This window comes from Aspergillus saccharolyticus, assembly GCF_003184585.1.
Source record: "Aspergillus saccharolyticus JOP 1030-1 unplaced genomic scaffold BP01scaffold_1, whole genome shotgun sequence".
Lineage (NCBI taxonomy): Eukaryota > Fungi > Ascomycota > Eurotiomycetes > Eurotiales > Aspergillaceae > Aspergillus > Aspergillus saccharolyticus.
In genome coordinates, this window is record NW_020290611.1 from 969,041 (window position 1) to 988,797 (window position 19,757).

Sequence of the window (19,757 nt, forward strand, 5' to 3'; positions counted from 1 at the left end):
CAGCTTGTAGAGAGAGAATGACGTACAGCACAGACACCACCACGTGACCTGATCCAAGCTTCAACTCCCGCTCACAGCCTGAGATCTCAGGCATGTATGATCACCGCCTAGGTCATCGCCCAGTGAGTCTTGCTTTACAGCAACTCACCTCCTGTTCCACCAATATCCCAGCTCAGATGAATGGTCTGTGCTTCAAAGACTACTGCAAGGTGATAGACTCTGCTTCTCTCAGCATATCTCGTAAGCCCAGAGGAAAGCACCAAATACCAGGTCTCGAGGGATATGACCAAACGCCGCAACACCGCACCCAACCATGGATGACGACACAAGTATGAAACAAGAGACGGAAGAAGGTCATGAGGGCGGAGAATCCGTTAAACAAGAATTCACGGAATTGTCCGAACCAGATGCATTACCTGCACAAGTCTCCAAGCCTTCAGTGGCGACCAACGAGGCTAGCCGATTGAAGGACCTGCAGGCCGATATCCGTGACCAAGATGATCTAGAGAGAGATATCGCCCGCCAGGTATGCAGCCCGCCTCACCCTACATGCTCTTACCGCTCGAACTTTTGCTGATCACGCGCGCAGGCAGACAAGCTGCTCCTGGAACAGGCCGACGAGCGGGACACCAAGAGGCTGGAGCGGACTCAGCGCGAGAAACAGTACGTGACTCCTGGTATCTTCTCCGCGCTAGGCTCCTAGAACCGCACTCACACATGTTTTGCACAGGAAGGTGGAGTCGCAAATCTTGAAACTGCATCAGCGTCTGTCCCAGCCCGTTGGGACCGCCGCCAGGGTCCGCGCGCAGAATGAACTCCAAAACCTCGAGTCGCGTAACACCGCCTTGGCCAATGACCTCGTGGACATTCAGCAGCGGATGGTTGATAGAACCCGAGCGCAAGAGGGCGACGGCGAGACCTCCCGGATCGGACGCCTGCCGAACGAGTCGCGTCGGGACTACCTGATTCGCACGGGCAAGATCACCCCCTTCATGAACATGAGCCATGGTCCGGACCATGGCCCTCTTGCTAGCTTGCAGGATGCGCTCATCGACGCTGAAGATGAGCATAATGAAGCTGAGGCTTTGGAGCGCTTCAAAGTGCAATCGGCAGTCTCCCACCGGAACCTCGTGCGTCCGGGGTTTGATTTCGATGTGTCCAGTGGTCCGGACAGTACGGATCTGTCTGCTGATACTCGGAGTGCGAAGCGTCGAAAGGTGACGCATGCGCGGCCTCCGAAAAGTGATCGCCAAAAGCAGGAGGCGTGGGGCGACAGCTCAGAAGCGCCTGATGAAAGTCAGTCGGAGAAAGGCGATGATGACTCGAATTACGTGGCGTCAGAAGATGAAGAATCACAGCCCGAGCTCGAGGAGAGCTATTCATGTTCTGATGAGCTGTCAGAGCGAGCAGCGTCCCGGCAGGAGAAGAATAAAACTTCTGCGGACGAAATGGAAGATTTCACCGGCCTGGACGATGGTAAAGAGACGGTCTATCAAAGTAGACTGCAATCATGGGTCAGTCGCAGGAGCGCTGCAAGACAGCGTGCGCGTAAGGCTCAGCATACAGAAGAAGGTGGTGATTCTGTAATGAATGAGATTCCAGTTGAAGAAGATCATGAACAGGACGAGTGGTTCAATCCTCACCCGACCGTTCCCGATATGCATTATGACAATGGATATCGTCTTCCCGGCGATATCCATGCCTTGTTGTTCGACTACCAAAAGACTGGAGTTCAGTGGCTATGGGAGTTGCAGCAGCAACAAGTGGGTGGTATCATCGGTGACGAGATGGGCTTGGGCAAGACGATCCAAGTCATCGCATTCATCGCGGGTCTGCACTATAGCAAGAAGCTCACACAGCCCGTGGTTATTGTGTGCCCGGCAACGGTCATGAAACAATGGGTCAATGAATTTCACCGTTGGTGGCCGCCTCTTCGTGTTTCCATCTTGCACACCTCTGGCAGTGGCATGGTGAATCTCCGAAGTGAAAGCAGCAGAGAGGACGCATTGCTGTCCCAGGCCTGGAATGCAGCTACTTCTCGCCGTATGCCTAACGGGTTGAAAGCGGCGCGCAAGGTTGTCAAGCGCGTCGTTGAAGAAGGCCATGTGCTGGTGACGACTTACTCCGGCCTCCAAACTTACGCCTCCCTTGTGATCCCAATCGAGTGGGGTTGCGCTGTTCTGGACGAGGGCCACAAAATCCGCAATCCGAATACCTCAATCACAATTCACTGCAAAGAGCTTCGGACTCCTCACCGCATCATTCTCTCAGGAACCCCCATGCAGAATAATCTCACAGAACTGTGGTCATTATTCGACTTTGTCTTCCCCATGCGACTGGGGACTCTGGTCAACTTTCGAAATCAATTCGAGTTCCCCATCCGCCAAGGTGGCTACGCGAATGCCTCGAACCTCCAGGTTCAGACGGCCGTCAAGTGTGCCGAGACACTGAAAGACGCGATCAGCCCCTACCTTCTGCAGCGCTTCAAGATCGATGTGGCATCCGACCTCCCCAAAAAGAGTGAGCAGGTTCTCTTCTGCAAATTGACCAAGATCCAGCGAGAGGCGTACGAGGCATTCCTCGCATCATCCGAGATGCAAGCCATCCTCAACAAACGCCGACAAGTCCTGTACGGTGTCGACATCTTGCGTAAGATCTGCAACCATCCCGACCTCCCAAATCATAAAATCCAGTCCTCGGCGAAGGAATACGGTAGCGGTAGCAAATCCGGCAAGATGCAGGTGGTCAAATCACTATTAGAGCTATGGAAGGATACTGGGCATAAGACTCTGCTTTTCTGCCAACATCGCATTATGCTAGATATTTTGGAAAAGTTCGTGCGCTCGATGTCCGGGTTCAACTACCGCCGAATGGATGGCACCACTCCGATTCAGCATCGGCAGACGATGGTCGACGAATTCAACAACGACCCCGACCTCCACGTGTTCCTGCTTACGACCAAGGTTGGCGGATTGGGCGTGAATCTGACCGGAGCAGATCGTGTCATCATCTACGACCCAGACTGGAACCCTTCTACTGACATGCAAGCACGCGAGCGCGCGTGGCGTCTTGGACAAAAGAGGGACGTCACGATATATCGACTGATGACAGCGGGCACGATCGAGGAGAAGATCTATCACCGCCAGATCTTCAAACAATTCCTCACCAACAAGATCCTGAAGGACCCGAACCAGCGACAGACCTTCCAGATGAGCGACCTCCACGATCTCTTCTCCCTCGGCGAAGACAACCAAGGCGCCACCGAAACCAGCAAGATCTTCAAAGACACCGCCGCCACGACCTTCAAGAACGGAGAGAGCCAACCCACAGCCCCCGCCGACGTCGAAGACGAAAAGCGAGACATTCGCAAAGCGGCGGGTGTTGCCTCCATTGAAGAGTATCAAGGCGAACAGGAGCAACAACAACAACAACAACACCCAAACCCCCAATCCGAACCAACCCCCGGCAGCAACCCGGGCTCAGCCCACCAAGAAGCCCGCATCATGGAGAAGATCTTCGCGCGCTCCGGCGTGCACTCCGCGCTGGAACACGACCAGATTCTCAACGGCAAACGCGTCGTCCGGGCGGACCCCAAGATCATCGAGGCGGAAGCCAAGCGCGTCGCCGCCGAAGCCGCCGAGGAGCTCCGCCGCGCCGGCGAAGCCGCCCGCTCCGTTCCCATCGGCACGCCCACCTGGACCGGCCAGTTCGGTGTGGCCGGCCGACCGTCAGATGATCCGCCAGCCCCGTCAGCAGCCACAGCATCGGCCTCCCTCTTCGCGCGAGGCGGCAGCAGTGCCCGCCGCGCCGGCGCAGGCCCTTCCTCCGCCAGCATTCTCGCTAACCTGGCTGCTTCTTCCTCTGCTGCGCAGCGGCCCTCCCCCTCCTCGCGGAGCAACACGAATAGTCCTGCCCCCTCGCGTGCGCCCAGTGGCATCGACTTCATCACCCTCCTCCGGGATTTCATCACCGCGCATGGCGGCTCCGTATACACGCAGATGCTCATCGACCAGTTTAATCATCACTGCACGACGCCGCAGAAGACGGCGGAGTTCAAGGAGATGCTCAACACCATTGCGGTGTTGGAGAAGGGCGGCCGGAGCCGACGCGGCAAGTGGACGTTGAAGCCGGAGTATGCGAAGAGATGATAGTCACAATTGCTTAATGTTTGTTGACTCTGGGGGATGAAAACATGACGATGGTAATTTTACACATGTGGTTAATGAGTAAATGTATGAATAGACGCGTTAGGAGATGATTCGAAAAGTTTAGCTTCTTCAAGATTAGGAGAATAAAGATATTACTGATTAATGCTTGATGTTTTCCTTGCCTCCGTTTACTGGGATGCTTGTCTCAAAGACTGATTGTGTATATATAAGGGGCGTGAGCTGAGGCCCTTGTGGGTGCCCTTGTGGTGTCCTTGTAATGGGTACTCAGGTGTCGCACATGGTGGATACTTTTCATCCTGCGTGCTGAGCGGCCAGTGGTCCTGATATACACTACGGTATTTGTGATGGTCGGGTGCACTACGACACATTCACCGTTAGCCATGGGTGGAGTCTCACAGACTCATGGGCTACGCCTCTTTACGTGGTTCCTCTATTGAAACCCAGGATCAACCGTTTTTCCAAGGTCCAACCCACACTGACCAAACCCCATGCCGCTACTCTTGCCCGATACTTACTCTTGCTGATTTTGTTAGTTACTTACCTTGTTTATCTCAGCCCAACATCCCTGGATTAATATCCGCCAGCTTCGCCGCCCCATACTGCACGAGCTGCATGTAACTGTCGTGCGGGATCTGGCTGCTGCGCATGAGGCGTAAGAGCTCCAGGGGCACCTCGTTGGAGTGGATCCAGAGCGAGCTCTCACCGGGACCCAGAGTGCCGCTGAGCAACCGGCTCGCGCAGATGTAGGTTAAAGCGCAGACAGCCGCGAAGACGCTGACGTAGGTGTAGGTGAACGTACCGGAGCGACTGGGCGGCTTGAAGTCGAGGGCGCCGCCGAACTTCCGGAAGTCGCGCGGGGGCTCTGTGGGGTGGAGGGTGTACTCCTGGGGTTCCGTGAGCTTGGGGTTCTGGACGTCGAGCTCCGTCTTGAAGTCTATGTTCGCGGAGAGGTTGGTCCACTCCTTGGCGGTCGGGGGGAAGCTGTAGCGCAGCGGGGTGGGCTTGTGTTTGGGCGGGAGGTAGCTGGGGCCGACGTAGCGCGTCTTCTCGCGCGACAGGAACCGGGCCGGGGCCGCCGAGGCCTGCTCGGCGGGCGGCTGGATTGAGATAATGCGCGCCTTGGGGACCAGGGGTGGCGGGCGCGGTTGCGCTGACATGGCCTCGGCTTGCTGGGCTTGCTGGGAGGCCTGAGCCTCCTTGGAGGACTCCTGCAAGTACAAGACCACTTGCTGGAGGAGCTCCTCGATCGATGGCGTTCGATTCATCTTGGCCTTCATCGCGTCCTGGATGATGAGCAGGAAGTGCTCCAGCGCCGTCTCCGGAGTCACCTCCTCGAGATAGCGCCGCGAGACGTCCATGTCGTCCAGCATCTTCGCAAGTGTCATGAACCCGCTGTCCGGCTTTTCAGACGGCCAGGTGTGGGTGCTACCAATGTCGGCCAAACGCAGCCGTTTGAAGTTGTCCTTCACCTCGGCCACGGCGTCTGTTACCATGGCCACATCGTCCAGGCCCAGGGCAGCGAAGCCCCGTTTGCGAGATCTTAGCTGGCACTGGGGCTCAGTGGGAGTCGGCGGTGGGAGGCAAACCTCCTTGACCTTCAGTTCCCCGGCCCCATCAAGCCACTCGTTGACGTCCTCCTCCTCTGGCCTTTTCTCACGAAAATCAAGATGTCTGTTGTGCCAACCATGCGGCGGCGTTGCGTTCATTTTCTTGGTCCTGTGGTCAGGAATCCCCCCCTTCCACCATTTATTCGAGGGGCCAGTCTGGAAGACTGGGTCTTCGTGCATTCTTATGTCCGAGTCGAATTCTGGGATTGAATTCGCGTAGGCCGTGAAGGCCGCCAGCTTTTGGCTGAATCCCTGCAGAGCTTTACTCTGACTCTTCGGGTCTGAGATGTCAACCATTTCTTCGTCTCCTAGGTTATTGTTCTTCTTATTGTGTTTTTTGTGCGACTTCTTCGTGTCTTTAGCGAGTCCCTGCTCGGCCATGAACTTCATGGTTCGTTCTATCTGTTGGTCCTGATCAGTCGCCATCCGCACCGCTCGGCGGAGCTTTTCTTTCAGATACGAGTTTTCTTCCTTCAGGGACTCCTTTAATCCTTCCAAACTCTCGTCATCCGTGGAATAGCTGTCGGTATTGATGTCTCTGTGGATCTGGCGCTTGAAGTATTCTACGCTTTGGCTGGATTCAAGGGCCTGTGCTTGCAACTGTGCCATGGTCATTTCGCGGTGCTGTGGATCCTGGCTGAACTCGCGACATATCTCGCGGGCCTCGTGGACCAGCGCTTCCTGCTTGGCAGATCTCCCTCTCAGTTGTGAGACCTCCCTCTCCGCACTTTTGAGGTTGCGCTGGTGTCTTTTGCCTCTTTTCTTACTCTCACTGAGATCCTTCCTGGCCTGGTGCAGCTGCCGTTCATGGCTATGGAGGTTCCTTTCCGTGTCGGTTAGGGCCTTATTCAACTCGAGCAGCTGGGATTTAAGACTTGCGTTCTCCGCATCAAGTTCAAGCACCCTCAGCTCGTTTTCGCTCAGCTGCATCTTATCTTCGGGAGTATTGAAGAACATTTCGGGCGTGACTTCAGGCGACTGCTCCTTGTTGTTGAGTTGATCGAGGATCTTCTTGTCCTCCTTAAGGTCGTGTAACGACAGACGGTTCGACATTTTGAGATATGTTTTTATATTTGTCTGATCAATTGATTATAGGCCTTCGTGGGGAGGGTAGATTCTTTGATATATGCTTGTGTCACACGAGTCGCAGACTTCGGGGGGCTTTGAAATGAGTAAACTGAAATTTGTTCGTCTGAAGAAACTTGAACTGATCTGATCGTACTTGCTTTAAATAGAAAATCACCAAATATTGGGTTCGAGTCGTCTTGAAGGCGAGCGAGTGTAACTTATATGATGCTGCCCTTTGTCCATGGCTGTCGGAGTATGCGGGAGGATATATTATACTGCTTAAAACTGAGCTTCGTTCGTGAAGCGCACATGGAGGCAGATCTCCGCAGACGATCTTCCACCTGCCATGGTCTTGCGGGACCTTCCATGCCCAGAGAGAGAGTTGGTCGTTGGAGGTACATGGGCCTTGGGTGTAGGCCACAATAACATTATTGTGGCTGTTCTTTCACGGATACAACAAAAGGCATAGTCAGGCTTAGTCCAGTGAGCCTGACTCCTTTCATTTTTCGTCCTTTGTTTAAGCGGCATAATAACATACTAGCCTGTTAACAGAGACTAGAATGAGACTGGAGAGGAGATTGCCCTCGTCTTGCATTGGAATTGTGTAATGGAAAGGATATACATTGAAGCAGATATGCGGAAGGGAAGTTGATGCCTCAGGCAGTCAGAGCGGTTTACCTCCGCAATCACGTGGTCATCTCCCCCGCTATTCCCAAAATAGCAGCGCACCCTTTTCCCACCCCGTGATGCGCCATCCAGACGGTGGGCGAGCGCTCTCTTTCCACTGACCCTGAACCCCTCCCTCGTGCGTGCGTTCGTCTATCCTCGAAAAGGATCTTCGCGATCCACCTCACTCGCTCTGGATTCTTTGACACCAGTGTGGTATCACTTAATCGCTGCCCGGTAGCAGGAGCAGTAGAAGGTCATCATCTCTTTGTCGCCTGTTGTTGTGGAGACCGGGTCGGAGGTCCGCCCATCTTATTTACCTCACAAGGAACACCCGTCTGACCAGGCGATCGCCCAGTGACATTACTTTCGTTGCTTCTTGTTGAAGGGGAGAGTTTGCAGACAAAATGGGATTCGGGGACTTTGATTCAATCTGCGAAAAGGCACCATTGCCTCTGTGCTCCTTGGTGGGCCCTCCGTCATCGATCTCTGGCTTAACTGGTATCATCCCCACCTGCTATGCACGCAACATCGAATTGGCGAACACGATCATCTTCGAGGGCGCCGCTTCGTTCATCCATATCATTGCCCTCGGGATGACGGTGATTATGATCTTACATATTCGATCGAAGTTCACTGCTGTTGGTAAGTGATTGGGTGTTTCCCTCGGTTACACGGCGGACTCACTAATCCCAGGGCCATGATGGCATGACAGGCCGCAAGGAAATCCTGACATTTTTCTACATCTACTTGCTCCTGACCATGTGCTCGTTGATTCTCGATGCGGGCGTGACACCCCCGGGAAGTAGCTCGTTCCCCTACTTTACTGCTGTGCAAAACGGGTTGGCCTCGGCACTCTGCACCTCATTGCTCATCAACGGCTTCGTGGGCTTTCAGCTCTACGAGGATGGCACCACTCTTTCCATCTGGCTTGTGCGACTCAGCTCGGCAGCTATGTTTGTCGTCTCCTTCCTCGTGTCTCTCGCTACCTTTAAGTCGTGGGGGAGCCTCGGCCCTACTAACACCATCGGCATGTTTGTCGTGCTGTACCTTGTGAACGCCATTTTCATTGTGATTTATCTGGTTATGCAGTTGCTCCTCGTTCTCAACACCCTCGAAGATCGCTGGCCACTGGGCCACATCGCCTTTGGCCTGGTGATGTTCATTTGTGGTCAAGTACTTCTATATGCCTTCAGCGACACGATCTGTGACAATGTGCAACACTATATGGATGGACTCTTCTTTGCAACCCTTTGCAATCTGTTAGCGGTCATGATGGTGTACAAGGTAAGCACGTGCTGTTTGTCGATTGTCGGGTCACATTGCTTATGGACGGATGTATAGTTCTGGGATTATATCACCAAGGAGGATCTTGAATTCTCGGTTGGAATCAAGCCAAACACCTGGGAGGTCAAGGAACTCCTCCCCGAAGAGGATCGCCGGCAGACGATCTATGCCGATGCCGACTCGGAATATGCTGGGAGTATGTACCATCACCGGGCCTCCACCTATCACGGCCACAATTACTAGGCTAGCAAGCGTGTCCACGCCGTATCTAGTTGCGATTCAGAACAGCCTTTGGCATCCCTCGCCAATCCCACCATTAAAAGACCCCAATTACTCGTCAGCGCGGGCCGAATTATGGGGCGGCGCGGAGACGCTGCGACACCCATACCATTTTCAGCCCCAAGCGCTGTGTCCAATGTTTTTCTAGCCTTATTTGACTTCTAATACTGTTCTGGCCATTGTGAATAGTCGACGCTCGTCTTGTTTGGTCATTTTCAGGCGCGATCGGGATCTTCAATCGATTTGGATTGTTTGCATTGGGACTGCGGAGTATTCGCGTCGCGAGTCAAGAGTCACCATATTTGGTGCTCATTTAGCATGATTTTCCCCTTCTAAAACATGTATTGATTGTCTTGTAGGCTGCAATTGCCAAGTGCCAACCTCGGAAGATGTATCGTGTAGTGGCAGAATTCTGTCTAGCTTCGGCTTGCCGGTGACTAAAAATAGCGGGTCATTTGCTGCCGCTCAGCAAGGGCTGGGCCAGTCGAGACCAGTGACGACAAGACGTGGGCTCCAGCGTGAGTAAGACTGGCTAAGCCATAGTGATGTCCACGAGAATTAAACGTACAGTGGGAATCAGGCTCAATCCCAAATACGAGGTCGCATTCGCTGAACCCAGGGAAGCCGCCGTGAGCCGAAAGCGGACCCACCAATCCAATCCAAAATGGCCACAGCATTCAGATTCGGCGCAGACCCTTTTCCCTTTTAGCGCCACTAAAATGGCGTGGGAATCACAAATGGTCCGACCCCGTCATGCTCCATCCATCAATGCTTAGCATGTCAGAGATGAAACTGGGGACAGACAGACAGACGACCCCCCCCTCTCCCCCTTCTATTCTCCCCGCTGTGACTTGCATCGCGCCAGACCCTGATTATCTCGTCAATGCTCCTTTTTCACATCTGGCTTGACAAGATGCAAAAGGAAGGTTCACTGGAACGGGACGGAACCACAAGAGCCCATCGGATCGAAGCAATTTCTCCCAGACCCATGCGGATCCACTCGGGGTGAGAAATCCAGAAATCCCACCCTACCTATACGGTGCTTCAGCACCACCACAGGTAAGACAGGCCCATCTGCGCAAAGCATATCTTGCCGACTTGGAACGACTAGCCTGTCACTGCTCTTCCACTCATCGTTCACACAATCCGCCCCAGACTGCCTAACCAGCCCCGATCCGGAAATGCGCGAGGGAAATCCAAATTACACCGAAGAAGATGTAGATTAAAGGAGAAAGAATAATAGCCTGGCCCTTCGCCCCAGTCAGACCCTGGGGGGCACCCAGTAATCTTATTATCTTACTACATCTGCAGTCATGTCCGAATGAAAAGACAAGGATTCTCTCTCGCCCGCCGCTCTTCTCTCCCGCTTCACTTCTCTCTAGATGAATCCATCCATTTCATCCTACCCTATCCCCTAAATCCCTTCAGCTCATTTCTTTGTCTCTGTTTGACCATTCCACTCGTTTCCCTCTTTTGCCTACCGATCTATCAGCCGATGAATACTGAAGTCAGTCGTTACCATCTATTTTTATGACACCACTCTCTCGCTCTACCAAAGGAATAACTAGTCATCGAAATCCATTATATAATCACATCCTAGCACGACAGATATAATCGACCATAATGATTCTCTCGCTCAGTCGGCCGGTCACCCTGGTCTTCTCCACACTCATTCTCCTCAACTTCTATCTCTTCCACCGCGTCCTGCACCAGCCCGTGGTGACTAGTACTTTTTCAGTCAATACAACCCCGGTCCAACAGCAGCAACAGCAGCAGCAACAACAACAGGATCAACAGTATCAAGCCTTTCTTTCACCCTCTCCAACGCCGATTCCCGAGCCAACGACCGCCACTCAACCCGCCTGGACGACAGTCCCGATTTCCGCAGCCACCTCAACCTCGACCCCGACCCCAACCCCAACCGCTTTCCCGTTGAAACTCTGGCAAAAGTCCGGCCCCAAAGGCGTCTCCCCGGATATTCAGACCTACATCCAATCCTGGCATACTTTGAACCCATCTCTCCGCCATGAGATTCTGTCCGACGAGAGTGCCCTCGCCTATGTTGAAGAAATCTTCCGCGAGGACTGGCCGGAGGTCGCAGACCTCTATCAGAAGATCCAGGTCCCCATCATCCGCGCCGATCTCCTTCGCCTGCTGATTCTGTACGCCGACGGAGGCATCTGGAGCGACCTCGACGTCACCTGCGAGGTACCCATCGCGGAATGGATCCCCAAGGAGCTTGTCACACCAGACGGCAGGGTTGTCGGGAAGGAGCAGGTCAACGCGGTAGTCGGGCTGGAGTTTGACGGATGGCAGTTCGCCAGCTGGACGCTGATGGCCAAACCGGGGCTCAACCACTTCGAAAGGGCGATCGGGTATGTGATGCGCCAGATGGAGGGAATTGCGCATTCGAACAATGTGACGATCCCCGGTGTGACGATGGAGATGATCCCCGACGTCGTGGATGCGAGTGGCCCGCAGGCTATCACGGTGGCCCTGCTGCGGAGTCTCTCGTACAGCCTGGGCGAGACGGTGGACCGAGCCAACATCACCAACTTGCATGAGCCGCGGCTGCTCGGGGATGTGCTGGTTTTGCCGCAGGCGGCATATGCAGCACTGCAGGGCGGATATCCTGAGGATCAGGGTCCGTACCTCGTTTCGCATCATTATGCAGGATCCTGGAAGAATGTCCAGGGAGGCGAACAACGGCGGTAGCCTGCATTGGCCATGCCTTTCTTTTTTCTGCTAATACTCTTTTCTTGGTTGAAGTTTCTTGTATATAGATATTTTTTCATTTCTTCTTACATACTTTTGGGTCGCCTGAATGTGAAAGGTGAATCAGTCCTTGTTTTGCGTAACAGGCGATTATTAAGTGAAAGTAGCACAAACATATTGCGGCCTCAGGCAGCAAAACGAGCCAAGCCAGTTATCGCTCGTACGGTCACGTGCTACTGATAATCTCCGGCACCGCCGAAGCCGGCAGAGGGGCGCGCAGTGTGAGCGCGCATGCAGTATTGGATCGACTTTCCACCTTCATTCATTCTCACCTCGTTTCTGCGATCTGAGTCCCGTCATGCTCCGGCTGGCCTGCAGGGTTAGACCTCTCCGGTCAGTACCGGTCTCACCTCGCATCCGCTTAAAATCCACTGTCGCCCCACCGCTGATTCGCCTCGAGAGAGCGACCTGTTATGAGCAATATCCCACCCCCGGAGATACCAGCCAGCCTTTTTTCCGGACTCTCAGCTTCGTCCTGCCGTCCAAGCCGCTGGAGGAGGATGCCTTCCAGCCTCAGAAATGGGCGGTGATCGGGCTCTCGGACAAGACCAAGTTTCTCGAATTTCTGAACGGCCAGCATGTCAGCGTGCCCCCGGACGCCCGCTCGCACCCTTACCTGCTCACCGAAGAGCTCGCCGCGAAAAACCCCCGCGCGCGGTTTGTGAGACATGCTATTCGATACCTGGGGTTCAGTGGGGAAGGCTCCGGAGCCACCGGGGGTACCCGCGGTGCTTATCTGAGTGCCCGGTATGAGAGTCTGCGGGAGGAGACAGACTGGACGGTGCGCCAGTACCTGCGCGGCCAGACCTCGCTGAATCCGCTGGCCGAGGAGAAAGACGGCACCGTTCACGACGAAGAGCAGCTGGGGCAGGTCATTTCGGACCTGTCGCTGGAGGCGCTGCTGGACATGCCAGTAGCCAACCTGAGCAATGGCCAGATGCGCCGCACCCGGATCGCCAAAGCTTTGCTAAGCAAGCCTGAGGTGTTGCTTCTCGACGATCCTTTCAGTAAGTTCTCCTCTGCGCCTCTGTTCTGATGGCGCGTTACTGACATAACACCCGCTTCTAGTGGGCCTTGATCCCCGAGCCGCACAGAAAATGTCCGGACTGCTCAATAGCCTGGCCGACAAGTCGGAACCCCGGTTGATCCTCGCCCTTGGCCCCCAGGATCTGTTGCCCGATTGGATAACTCATACCGTTATCCTCGCCGACTGCCAGCAGATTTTATACAAAGGACGTCGATCGGGCGTAGACCGGTTGATCCCTTTCTTTGAAAAGGTCGCCAAGGGCCACCGCCCTGGCCCGACTCTCAATGAGGGAGACGAACCGTTTGAGGAGGGCGTGGAGGAATGTTATACGAAGCTAATGAGCACTGTTAAGACCGACTTTTCACACGGCAGAAAAAGGACCATTGCAAGCCGGGAATTCATTCAGGAGCTCGTCGCTTGCTGGAAAAGATCGTCCTCCGAAGGTGCAGCTCAAGTCAAGCACGATCCGCCCAGAGGCGGCGAGCCCTTGATTGAGATGGATGGTGTTCGAGTGCAGTATGGAGACAAGGCCGTCCTGGGCAATTGGTCCCAGTCTGTGGACGGTCAATCGAAGGAGGGTCTTCACTGGACGGTGCGCCGTGGCCAGCGCTGGGCTGTCTTAGGCGCCAACGGATCCGGCAAGACGACGCTGCTCTCGCTCATCACCTCCGACCACCCTCAGACCTATGCGCTCCCCATCCGGCTCTTCGGCCGCTCGCGACTACCCGAGGCTGGCAAGCCCGGGATCTCCATCTTCGAACTTCAGCGGCGCATCGGCCACTCCTCGCCCGAGGTCCACGCCTTCTTCCCTCGTCAACTCACCGTGCGCGAATCCCTTGAATCCGCCTTCGCTGACACTTTCCTGGCGCGTCCGAAGTTGAGCTACGAGCTCGATCTGGATGTGGAAGCTCTGTTGGACCACTTCCGGCCCGAGCTCTACCGCATCGCGGAACTCAAGGGGATCATCGAACCCCCCCGCTCGACGAGGGGTATCAAAGGGCCCATTACCAAGGAACTCATGAGCTTGTTTCCGCGGGATGGGTACTTCTTCCACAAACATTATGAACCCCTGGGGCAGGAATATGAGTGGGCCGACAAGATCACATTCGGCGAGCTCCCTCTAGATCTTCAGCGGCTGGTTCTATTCCTGCGCGCCCTGGTGCACCGGCCGGACATTGTCATCCTGGACGAGGCCTTCTCCGGGATGAGCCCCAGTCTGCGGCAGAAGTGTCATGAGTTCCTCGAACATGGCGCGGGCCGCTTCCGGGGTCTGACAGACCAGCAGGCCCTGGTCATGATTAGCCATTCCTACCCGGAGATCCCGCGCATTGTGCGCTACTACATGCGCCTGCCGTCTGCCGACGAGGAGGCCGGACAGGGTTTCCGGTTTGGCCCGCTCCGGTCGACGAGCGCGATGAATGATCGAAAGGTCTGGCAGACCATCTGGAGCTCGAGGGAGACCTTTGAGTCGGAGGCCGAGCGCGCTGACCCGGAACAGGCCCCAACCGGGGAGCCGGTGCGCGAGGACTTCAAGCGGTATGAGTGGCAGTCCGTCTGAGGTTCCGGTTGGGGGGTGCATACCAAAAGGATAGAATCACGAGGAGGTTGAGTTGGATTTAGCGCAATGTTTTGAGATGTACTGTATACTAGTTCTTGGCACATAGAATGCGATGCTGGACATAGAGTCATACACCATTACAGAATACACACTATACCCAACCTGGTGGGGGAGGAGTTCGTCGGAATAGCCGAGTGCGGGGAAAGATGTTTTGGCGGTCCGGGGTAATGGTCGACCGAGCGGGTTATCCGAACATCCCCCCGGCGTTTCCTTAACTAAATCCAAAGCCATCTCGACTTTTCTTTTACCGGACCAGCAACACCAAACCCAGCAATGACAGACACGAATAATTGGACTCTCTCAGCTCCTTGGGTCTGGGTACCACATTACCTGGAAGAAGACAACCAGCCCGGACGGTACTTTCTCTTCCGCAAAGCATTCCCATGGACTCCTCCGTCTTCCACTGCCGAGCATCAAGAATGCCTCGTGCACGTCTCCGCCGACAGTCGATACCGTCTCTTCGTGAACGGGCAGAGTGTCAGCTTCGGTCCCTGCAAGTCCTATCCCGGGAAGTGGTACTACGAGACTGTCGACATTCGCCCGTATCTGGTGGAGGGCGAGAACGTCGTCAGTGCGCGCGTGCTGCGCTATTCGAGTATCAAGGCGGGGTCATCGTCAATTGTTAGCTCGCCCTTGCCGGGGTTTATGGTCTATTCAACGGTCGAGGTAGGAACACAGTGTGAAGTGGACCCCCATATTGCGTTCGAAGGTCCCGTCCGGAGGGGATGGGTTGGCGATCACCGTGCGCTGACCAGCTCGCTCGACAGAACATTCCCGTCTTCACCGACGTGACGTGGCGCTGTCAGGAACAACAGTCCGTGAGGATCGTCCCTCATGCGGAGTGGAACTTCCTGCTCGGGCCGCCGTTCATGGCCAATAATGAGCGTGTCGAGGAGGATCCGGGGCTACGGGGCTGGCAGGAGGGAGGGTACGACGACTCGGCCTGGGACTCTGCGGTGGTACAGACCAACTCGGTGAAGATGATGCCCATCGTGAGCTACTGGCAGCTCAGCCCGCGGCCGATCCCGCCTCTCCCGGAGACGCCCTGCCGGTTCGACTCGGTGGCCAAATCTGATGGGGTCATTGCGGCGGACGAATGGCAATCTCTCCTCTCGGACGACCAACCGGTGGTCATCCCCGCCGGCGAGACCGTCCAGGTCGACCTCAGCGTGGACAGCCTCCTGACCGCGTTCATCAGCCTGGCCTTCAGCGGCGGCGCCGGCGCGCACATCACCCTCCTCTACGCCGAATGCTACGAGAAGGACCTCGGGGTGGAGACTGCCCCGTTCCCCATGCCCCGCGCAAAATCCAACCGCGCCGATACCAGCGGCCGGCTCTACGGGCCGAGGGACTACTACACCGTCACCAGCGGACAAGACAGCCACCTCTTCGAGCCCTTCTGGTTCCGCTGCTTCCGCTACGTGCAGCTCGCCATCACCACCGGTCCGAACCACCCCCTCACCCTCACGCACATCTCCCTGCGCGAGACCTCCTACCCGCTCGACACGCAGACGACCCTCCACACCGGCGACCCCGAGCTGACCCGCATGTGGGAGATCAGTCTGCGGACGCTGCGCAACTGCCGCCACGAGACCTTCGAAGACTGCCCCTTCTACGAGCAGAACCAGTTCGCCTCCGACTCGCGCCTGCAGATGCTGTTCGGGTATCAGCTCTCGCGCGACGACCGGCTCGCGCGCAAGACCCTGGAGGAATTCCACGCCAGCCGCACGGCCAACGGCTTGATCGTGGCGCAGTACCCGACGGGGCTCCCGCTCACGCAGATCCCGCAGTTCTCGCTCTACTTCGTCTTCATGGTCCACGACCACATGCGGTACTTCGCCGACGGCTCCGTCGTGCGCCGATATCTGGGCACGATCGATGGCATCCTGGAGTACTTCGCCCAGCACCTGACCGGGACGGGGCTGGTGGGACGCTTCGAGCCCACCACCTGGCCCTTTGTGGACTGGGTGCAGGAGTGGTTCGTGCCCGGGCAGATCTTTGCGAGCTGCATGCCCCCCGCCTACCACACAACCGGCGCTGCCACCATCAACAGTCTCCTGTATGCGCTGGCGCTGACGCACGCCGCGGAACTGTGTGAGTTTGCACGGCGGGGCGACACGGCCGCCGAGTACCGCGCCCGCACGGCTGGGTTGCGCGACGCGGTCAACCGCCACTGCAGAAGAGCCACCACCCCGGAGGAGGGAGGGGTGTTGTATACCGATGGCCCCGGCGTGGACCAGTTCAGCCAGCACACGCAGATCTTTGCGATCTTGACCGAGACCGTCACCGGGCAGGCCGCGCAGGACTTGCTGCGGAGGTGTCTTGCCCTTGCCCCCAACCCCAGTGCTACCGACACCACCACCACCACCTCCTCCTCCTCTTCTCTTGCGGATACGACATCCCCACGACTAGCACAAGCCTCCTACGCGATGAAATTCTACCTCTTCCGCGCAGCCGAAAAGACCGGCCTCTACGCAGAGGTCTTCCACACCCTGCTACAGCCGTGGCGGCAGATGATGGCGCTGAACCTGACCACCTGGGCCGAGGATGAGGTCAATGCGCGCAGTGATTGTCATGGGTGGAGTGCCTGTCCGGTGAATGAGATTGTGGAGGGGGTTTTTGGGGTCCGGGCGGTGGTGGTCAATTCCCTGTCTGCGGCGGGGGAGGGGGGGGTTCGGGAGGGGGTTAGTGTTCGCATCGAGCCCGATCCTTCGTTGGTGGGGAGGGCGGACGGAGTGTTTTGTACCCCGGCAGGCAGGATAGGGGTGCGGTGGGATCGTGAGGCTGGGGATGGGAAGGTGGAGGTTCGGGCTGTGGGAGACTTCCGAGGGGATGTGGAGGTTTTTGTACGCGGGAGGAGGGTGGGTGGGGAGTTGAGGGGCGGGCAGGTGGTGAAGATATAGGGATACTAGCACAGTGGAGACTTTCCATGGTAAGTATGGGGTGTCTGTCTGTCTGGCGTTGTGTTGTGGTTAGTAGGTATATTGTACATATATTTGATTGCTGGTTAGAAGTGGTTATACCTAGAACTAGAAGCGCCCGCTAGCATATTCTGCGTTTGAGCTATTTTTCGGATTTCTTCTCATTCCTTTGCTGATCTACGGTTGCAGGGACAGAAGATGAATCCTTCATCATAATTGGTCCTACAGTGAATGCTACCCCGTTTTAGCAATGTGTATGCGAGGACGGACCCTGGATAGATAGATTCCTGCTTCTGAGTATAAGCTCCCCTTTTCGACGCTAGAGTGCCCCGTTTGAACGAACCTCACTGCAAATCATAACTCAACCCATTCATTGGTATAACACCGGTTCATCTCTAAAAAACTAGCAAACCCAACACAAACACACTCTTCAGTCATGTACATCAATCAATCAAAGCAAGCCTAGCGCTTCTGACCAGCGGAAGCGGCCTTCACATCCTCCTCATCGCTCATAATCTGGACCTTGATAGCGCCCGTCTTCGGATTGGCGGCCGTCTCGAACGCCTTGAGCGCATCCTCGAGCGTGAAGCGATGCGTCACGAGCTTATCGAGACGGATCACCCCATTCTTCACCAGCCGAATGGCGCGAGGCCAGGTATTGCTGTAGCGGTACTGGTACTGCAGATCGATCTCCTGCGTACTCAGCCGCATGAAGGGGATGGTCATCTCATTCTTGCCGACGCCAATCACAAACACCTTGCCGCCGAACTTCACACTCCAGATGGCCGAGGCCACACTACTCTCGACGCCCGTGCACTCCAGCGCGATGCGCGGCCGCAGCGCCGTGGGACTGCTTGCCTGCGCCTCATCCCCGTCGTTGAACACCCGGACGATCCCCTGCGCCGTCTCCTCCGCCGACCGCCCGAGCTGCACCTGATAGGGCCGCACGCCGGGCACCAGCGACTGCGCGAACCGCAGCCGACTCTCATCGATATCCGTGATGACGATGGGGGTGGCCCCCGCCGCGTGCGCGCTCAGCAGGGTGATCAGCCCGATCGGCCCCGCGCCCGTGATCAAACACGGATCGCCCAGGCGCAGCCCGCTGCGCTCGATTGCCGCCAGCGACACACTGAGGGGCTCCAGCAGCGCCCCGTCCTCGTAGCTGATCTCCGGCCCGATCTTGTGGCACCAGATCGCCGGGTGGTTGACGTACCGCCGCAACAGTCCGTCGACCGGGGGGGTGGAGAGGAACTGCACCCGCTCGCACCCGTTGTAGCGTCCCGTCAGGCACGGCTCGCACGCGTTGCAGATGATGTTCGGCTCGATCGCCACCCGGTCGCCCGGTTGCAGTGAGGTCACGTCGGGGGCAACCGCTACTACCTGGCCGGCGGACTCGTGGCCAAGGATGTGGTCGCCGGTGACGATCATGGGGCCGATGCAGCCAGCGTGCCAGAAGTGGACGTCGGATCTGTGGACGCGGGGTGGTGGTTAGTTATGCGTGTCTAGATGGGAGGATGGCCCTCCAGATGGCACCAGTGTAGGCATGACGTACCCGCAAATGCCGGTGCTGCGGACTTGGATGGTGACCTCCCCAGGTCGCAGGCCCTCTCCGCTCTTCACCTCCTCCAACGTGGGCTTGGACTCGGCGACCCACAGGTCATGTTTGGTATTGGTGTAGACACCAATGTTGGGCTTGTCGAGGGCTGTAACGGTCGCGGTGGCCATGGTGAGAGAGACAAGGAATCAAGGTGTGAATGTGTAGCGGGGAGAATAAGAAAGAGGGACAGGGAGGATGACGGACGGCTATTGAAAGAACAGCGGCGGCGAGAAAGCTTTAATAGTCGTCGGACAGCCGAGGGGCTTGAGCCCCTCGGTCCACGATCAACAGCGTTGGCTGGAGATCCCTCTGGATTGCCACCACCAGTGAGTGGACTGTGAAGAGTGGAACTAAACTGTTGATACTGAGGGATGTTATTCACGGGCTGTATTTACCCGGCGGGGTTTGTTCCGTGCAGGAGACTGTCATACTCTTTTTGGACTAAATATCGATAGGTTGGGGTGGGGGATTCATCTCAAAAGTCAGTCAGTCACAAGACAACCCCAATAGTCTTAGGTCGATCAAGTCTTAACTGGATGCATGCCTGCTCGGTTAATTGAGAGTTGAACACTTGGGGATCTCGCCAATTGAGGAGATTTGGAGTACATTCATTCTAGAAATTGGCGGGGAAGAACAGGCTCCACCACCACAAAACGGTAATTCTCCGGCGGCACCCCGCCTTTTCCTCTCTTTCCTCCCTCCCGTAACTACTCTTTCTCTCTCTATCTTTGAGTATCTCATGT

The 19,757-nt window shown here is 56.1% G+C and overlaps 7 protein-coding genes across 7 annotated transcripts; 5 read left to right on the top strand and 2 right to left on the bottom strand.

The window, feature by feature from the left end:
- The first annotated feature begins 159 nt into the window (after positions 1-159).
- On the top strand, positions 160-4,218 carry BP01DRAFT_331401 (DNA-dependent ATPase RAD26). Its single transcript, XM_025573048.1, has 3 exons — positions 160-526; positions 590-663; positions 731-4,218. Exons 1-3 carry the CDS (start codon positions 314-316, stop codon positions 4,146-4,148), a joined length of 3,705 nt encoding a protein of 1,234 aa, XP_025435856.1. The 5' UTR covers positions 160-313; the 3' UTR covers positions 4,149-4,218.
- A 502-nt stretch (positions 4,219-4,720) lies between these two features.
- Positions 4,721-6,829, bottom strand: BP01DRAFT_378484 (uncharacterized protein; the record flags this gene model as incomplete). Its single annotated transcript, XM_025577065.1, has 1 exon — positions 4,721-6,829. One exon carries the CDS (start codon positions 6,827-6,829, stop codon positions 4,721-4,723), a length of 2,109 nt encoding a protein of 702 aa, XP_025435857.1.
- A 782-nt stretch (positions 6,830-7,611) lies between these two features.
- On the top strand, positions 7,612-9,307 carry BP01DRAFT_352418 (chitin synthase export chaperone). The gene is made up of 3 exons (XM_025573934.1): positions 7,612-8,155; positions 8,226-8,797; positions 8,855-9,307. The coding sequence occupies exons 1-3, from the start codon at positions 7,918-7,920 to the stop codon at positions 9,038-9,040; spliced, it is 996 nt and encodes a 331-aa protein (XP_025435858.1). The 5' UTR covers positions 7,612-7,917; the 3' UTR covers positions 9,041-9,307.
- Positions 9,308-10,277: 970 nt separating this feature from the next.
- On the top strand, positions 10,278-11,920 carry BP01DRAFT_352420 (glycosyltransferase family 32 protein). Its single transcript, XM_025573935.1, has one exon. The coding sequence runs from the start codon at positions 10,700-10,702 to the stop codon at positions 11,789-11,791; it is 1,092 nt and encodes a 363-aa protein (XP_025435859.1). The 5' UTR covers positions 10,278-10,699; the 3' UTR covers positions 11,792-11,920.
- A 169-nt stretch (positions 11,921-12,089) lies between these two features.
- BP01DRAFT_388019 (putative ABC transporter) lies at positions 12,090-14,557 on the top strand. Its single transcript, XM_025577790.1, has 2 exons — positions 12,090-12,858; positions 12,920-14,557. Exons 1-2 carry the CDS (start codon positions 12,150-12,152, stop codon positions 14,434-14,436), a joined length of 2,226 nt encoding a protein of 741 aa, XP_025435860.1. The 5' UTR covers positions 12,090-12,149; the 3' UTR covers positions 14,437-14,557.
- Positions 14,558-14,769: 212 nt separating this feature from the next.
- Positions 14,770-17,399, top strand: BP01DRAFT_388020 (putative rhamnosidase B; the record flags this gene model as incomplete). Its single annotated transcript, XM_025577791.1, has 2 exons — positions 14,770-15,162; positions 15,264-17,399. 2 exons carry the CDS (start codon positions 14,770-14,772, stop codon positions 17,397-17,399), a joined length of 2,529 nt encoding a protein of 842 aa, XP_025435861.1.
- Positions 17,400-17,706: 307 nt separating this feature from the next.
- On the bottom strand, positions 17,707-19,400 carry BP01DRAFT_419987 (NAD(P)-dependent alcohol dehydrogenase). Its single transcript, XM_025579438.1, has 2 exons — positions 18,970-19,400; positions 17,707-18,885 (listed from the first exon to the last, which is right to left on the bottom strand). Exons 1-2 carry the CDS (start codon positions 19,140-19,142, stop codon positions 17,880-17,882), a joined length of 1,179 nt encoding a protein of 392 aa, XP_025435862.1. The 5' UTR covers positions 19,143-19,400; the 3' UTR covers positions 17,707-17,879.
- Between the last annotated feature and the right edge of the window lie 357 nt (positions 19,401-19,757).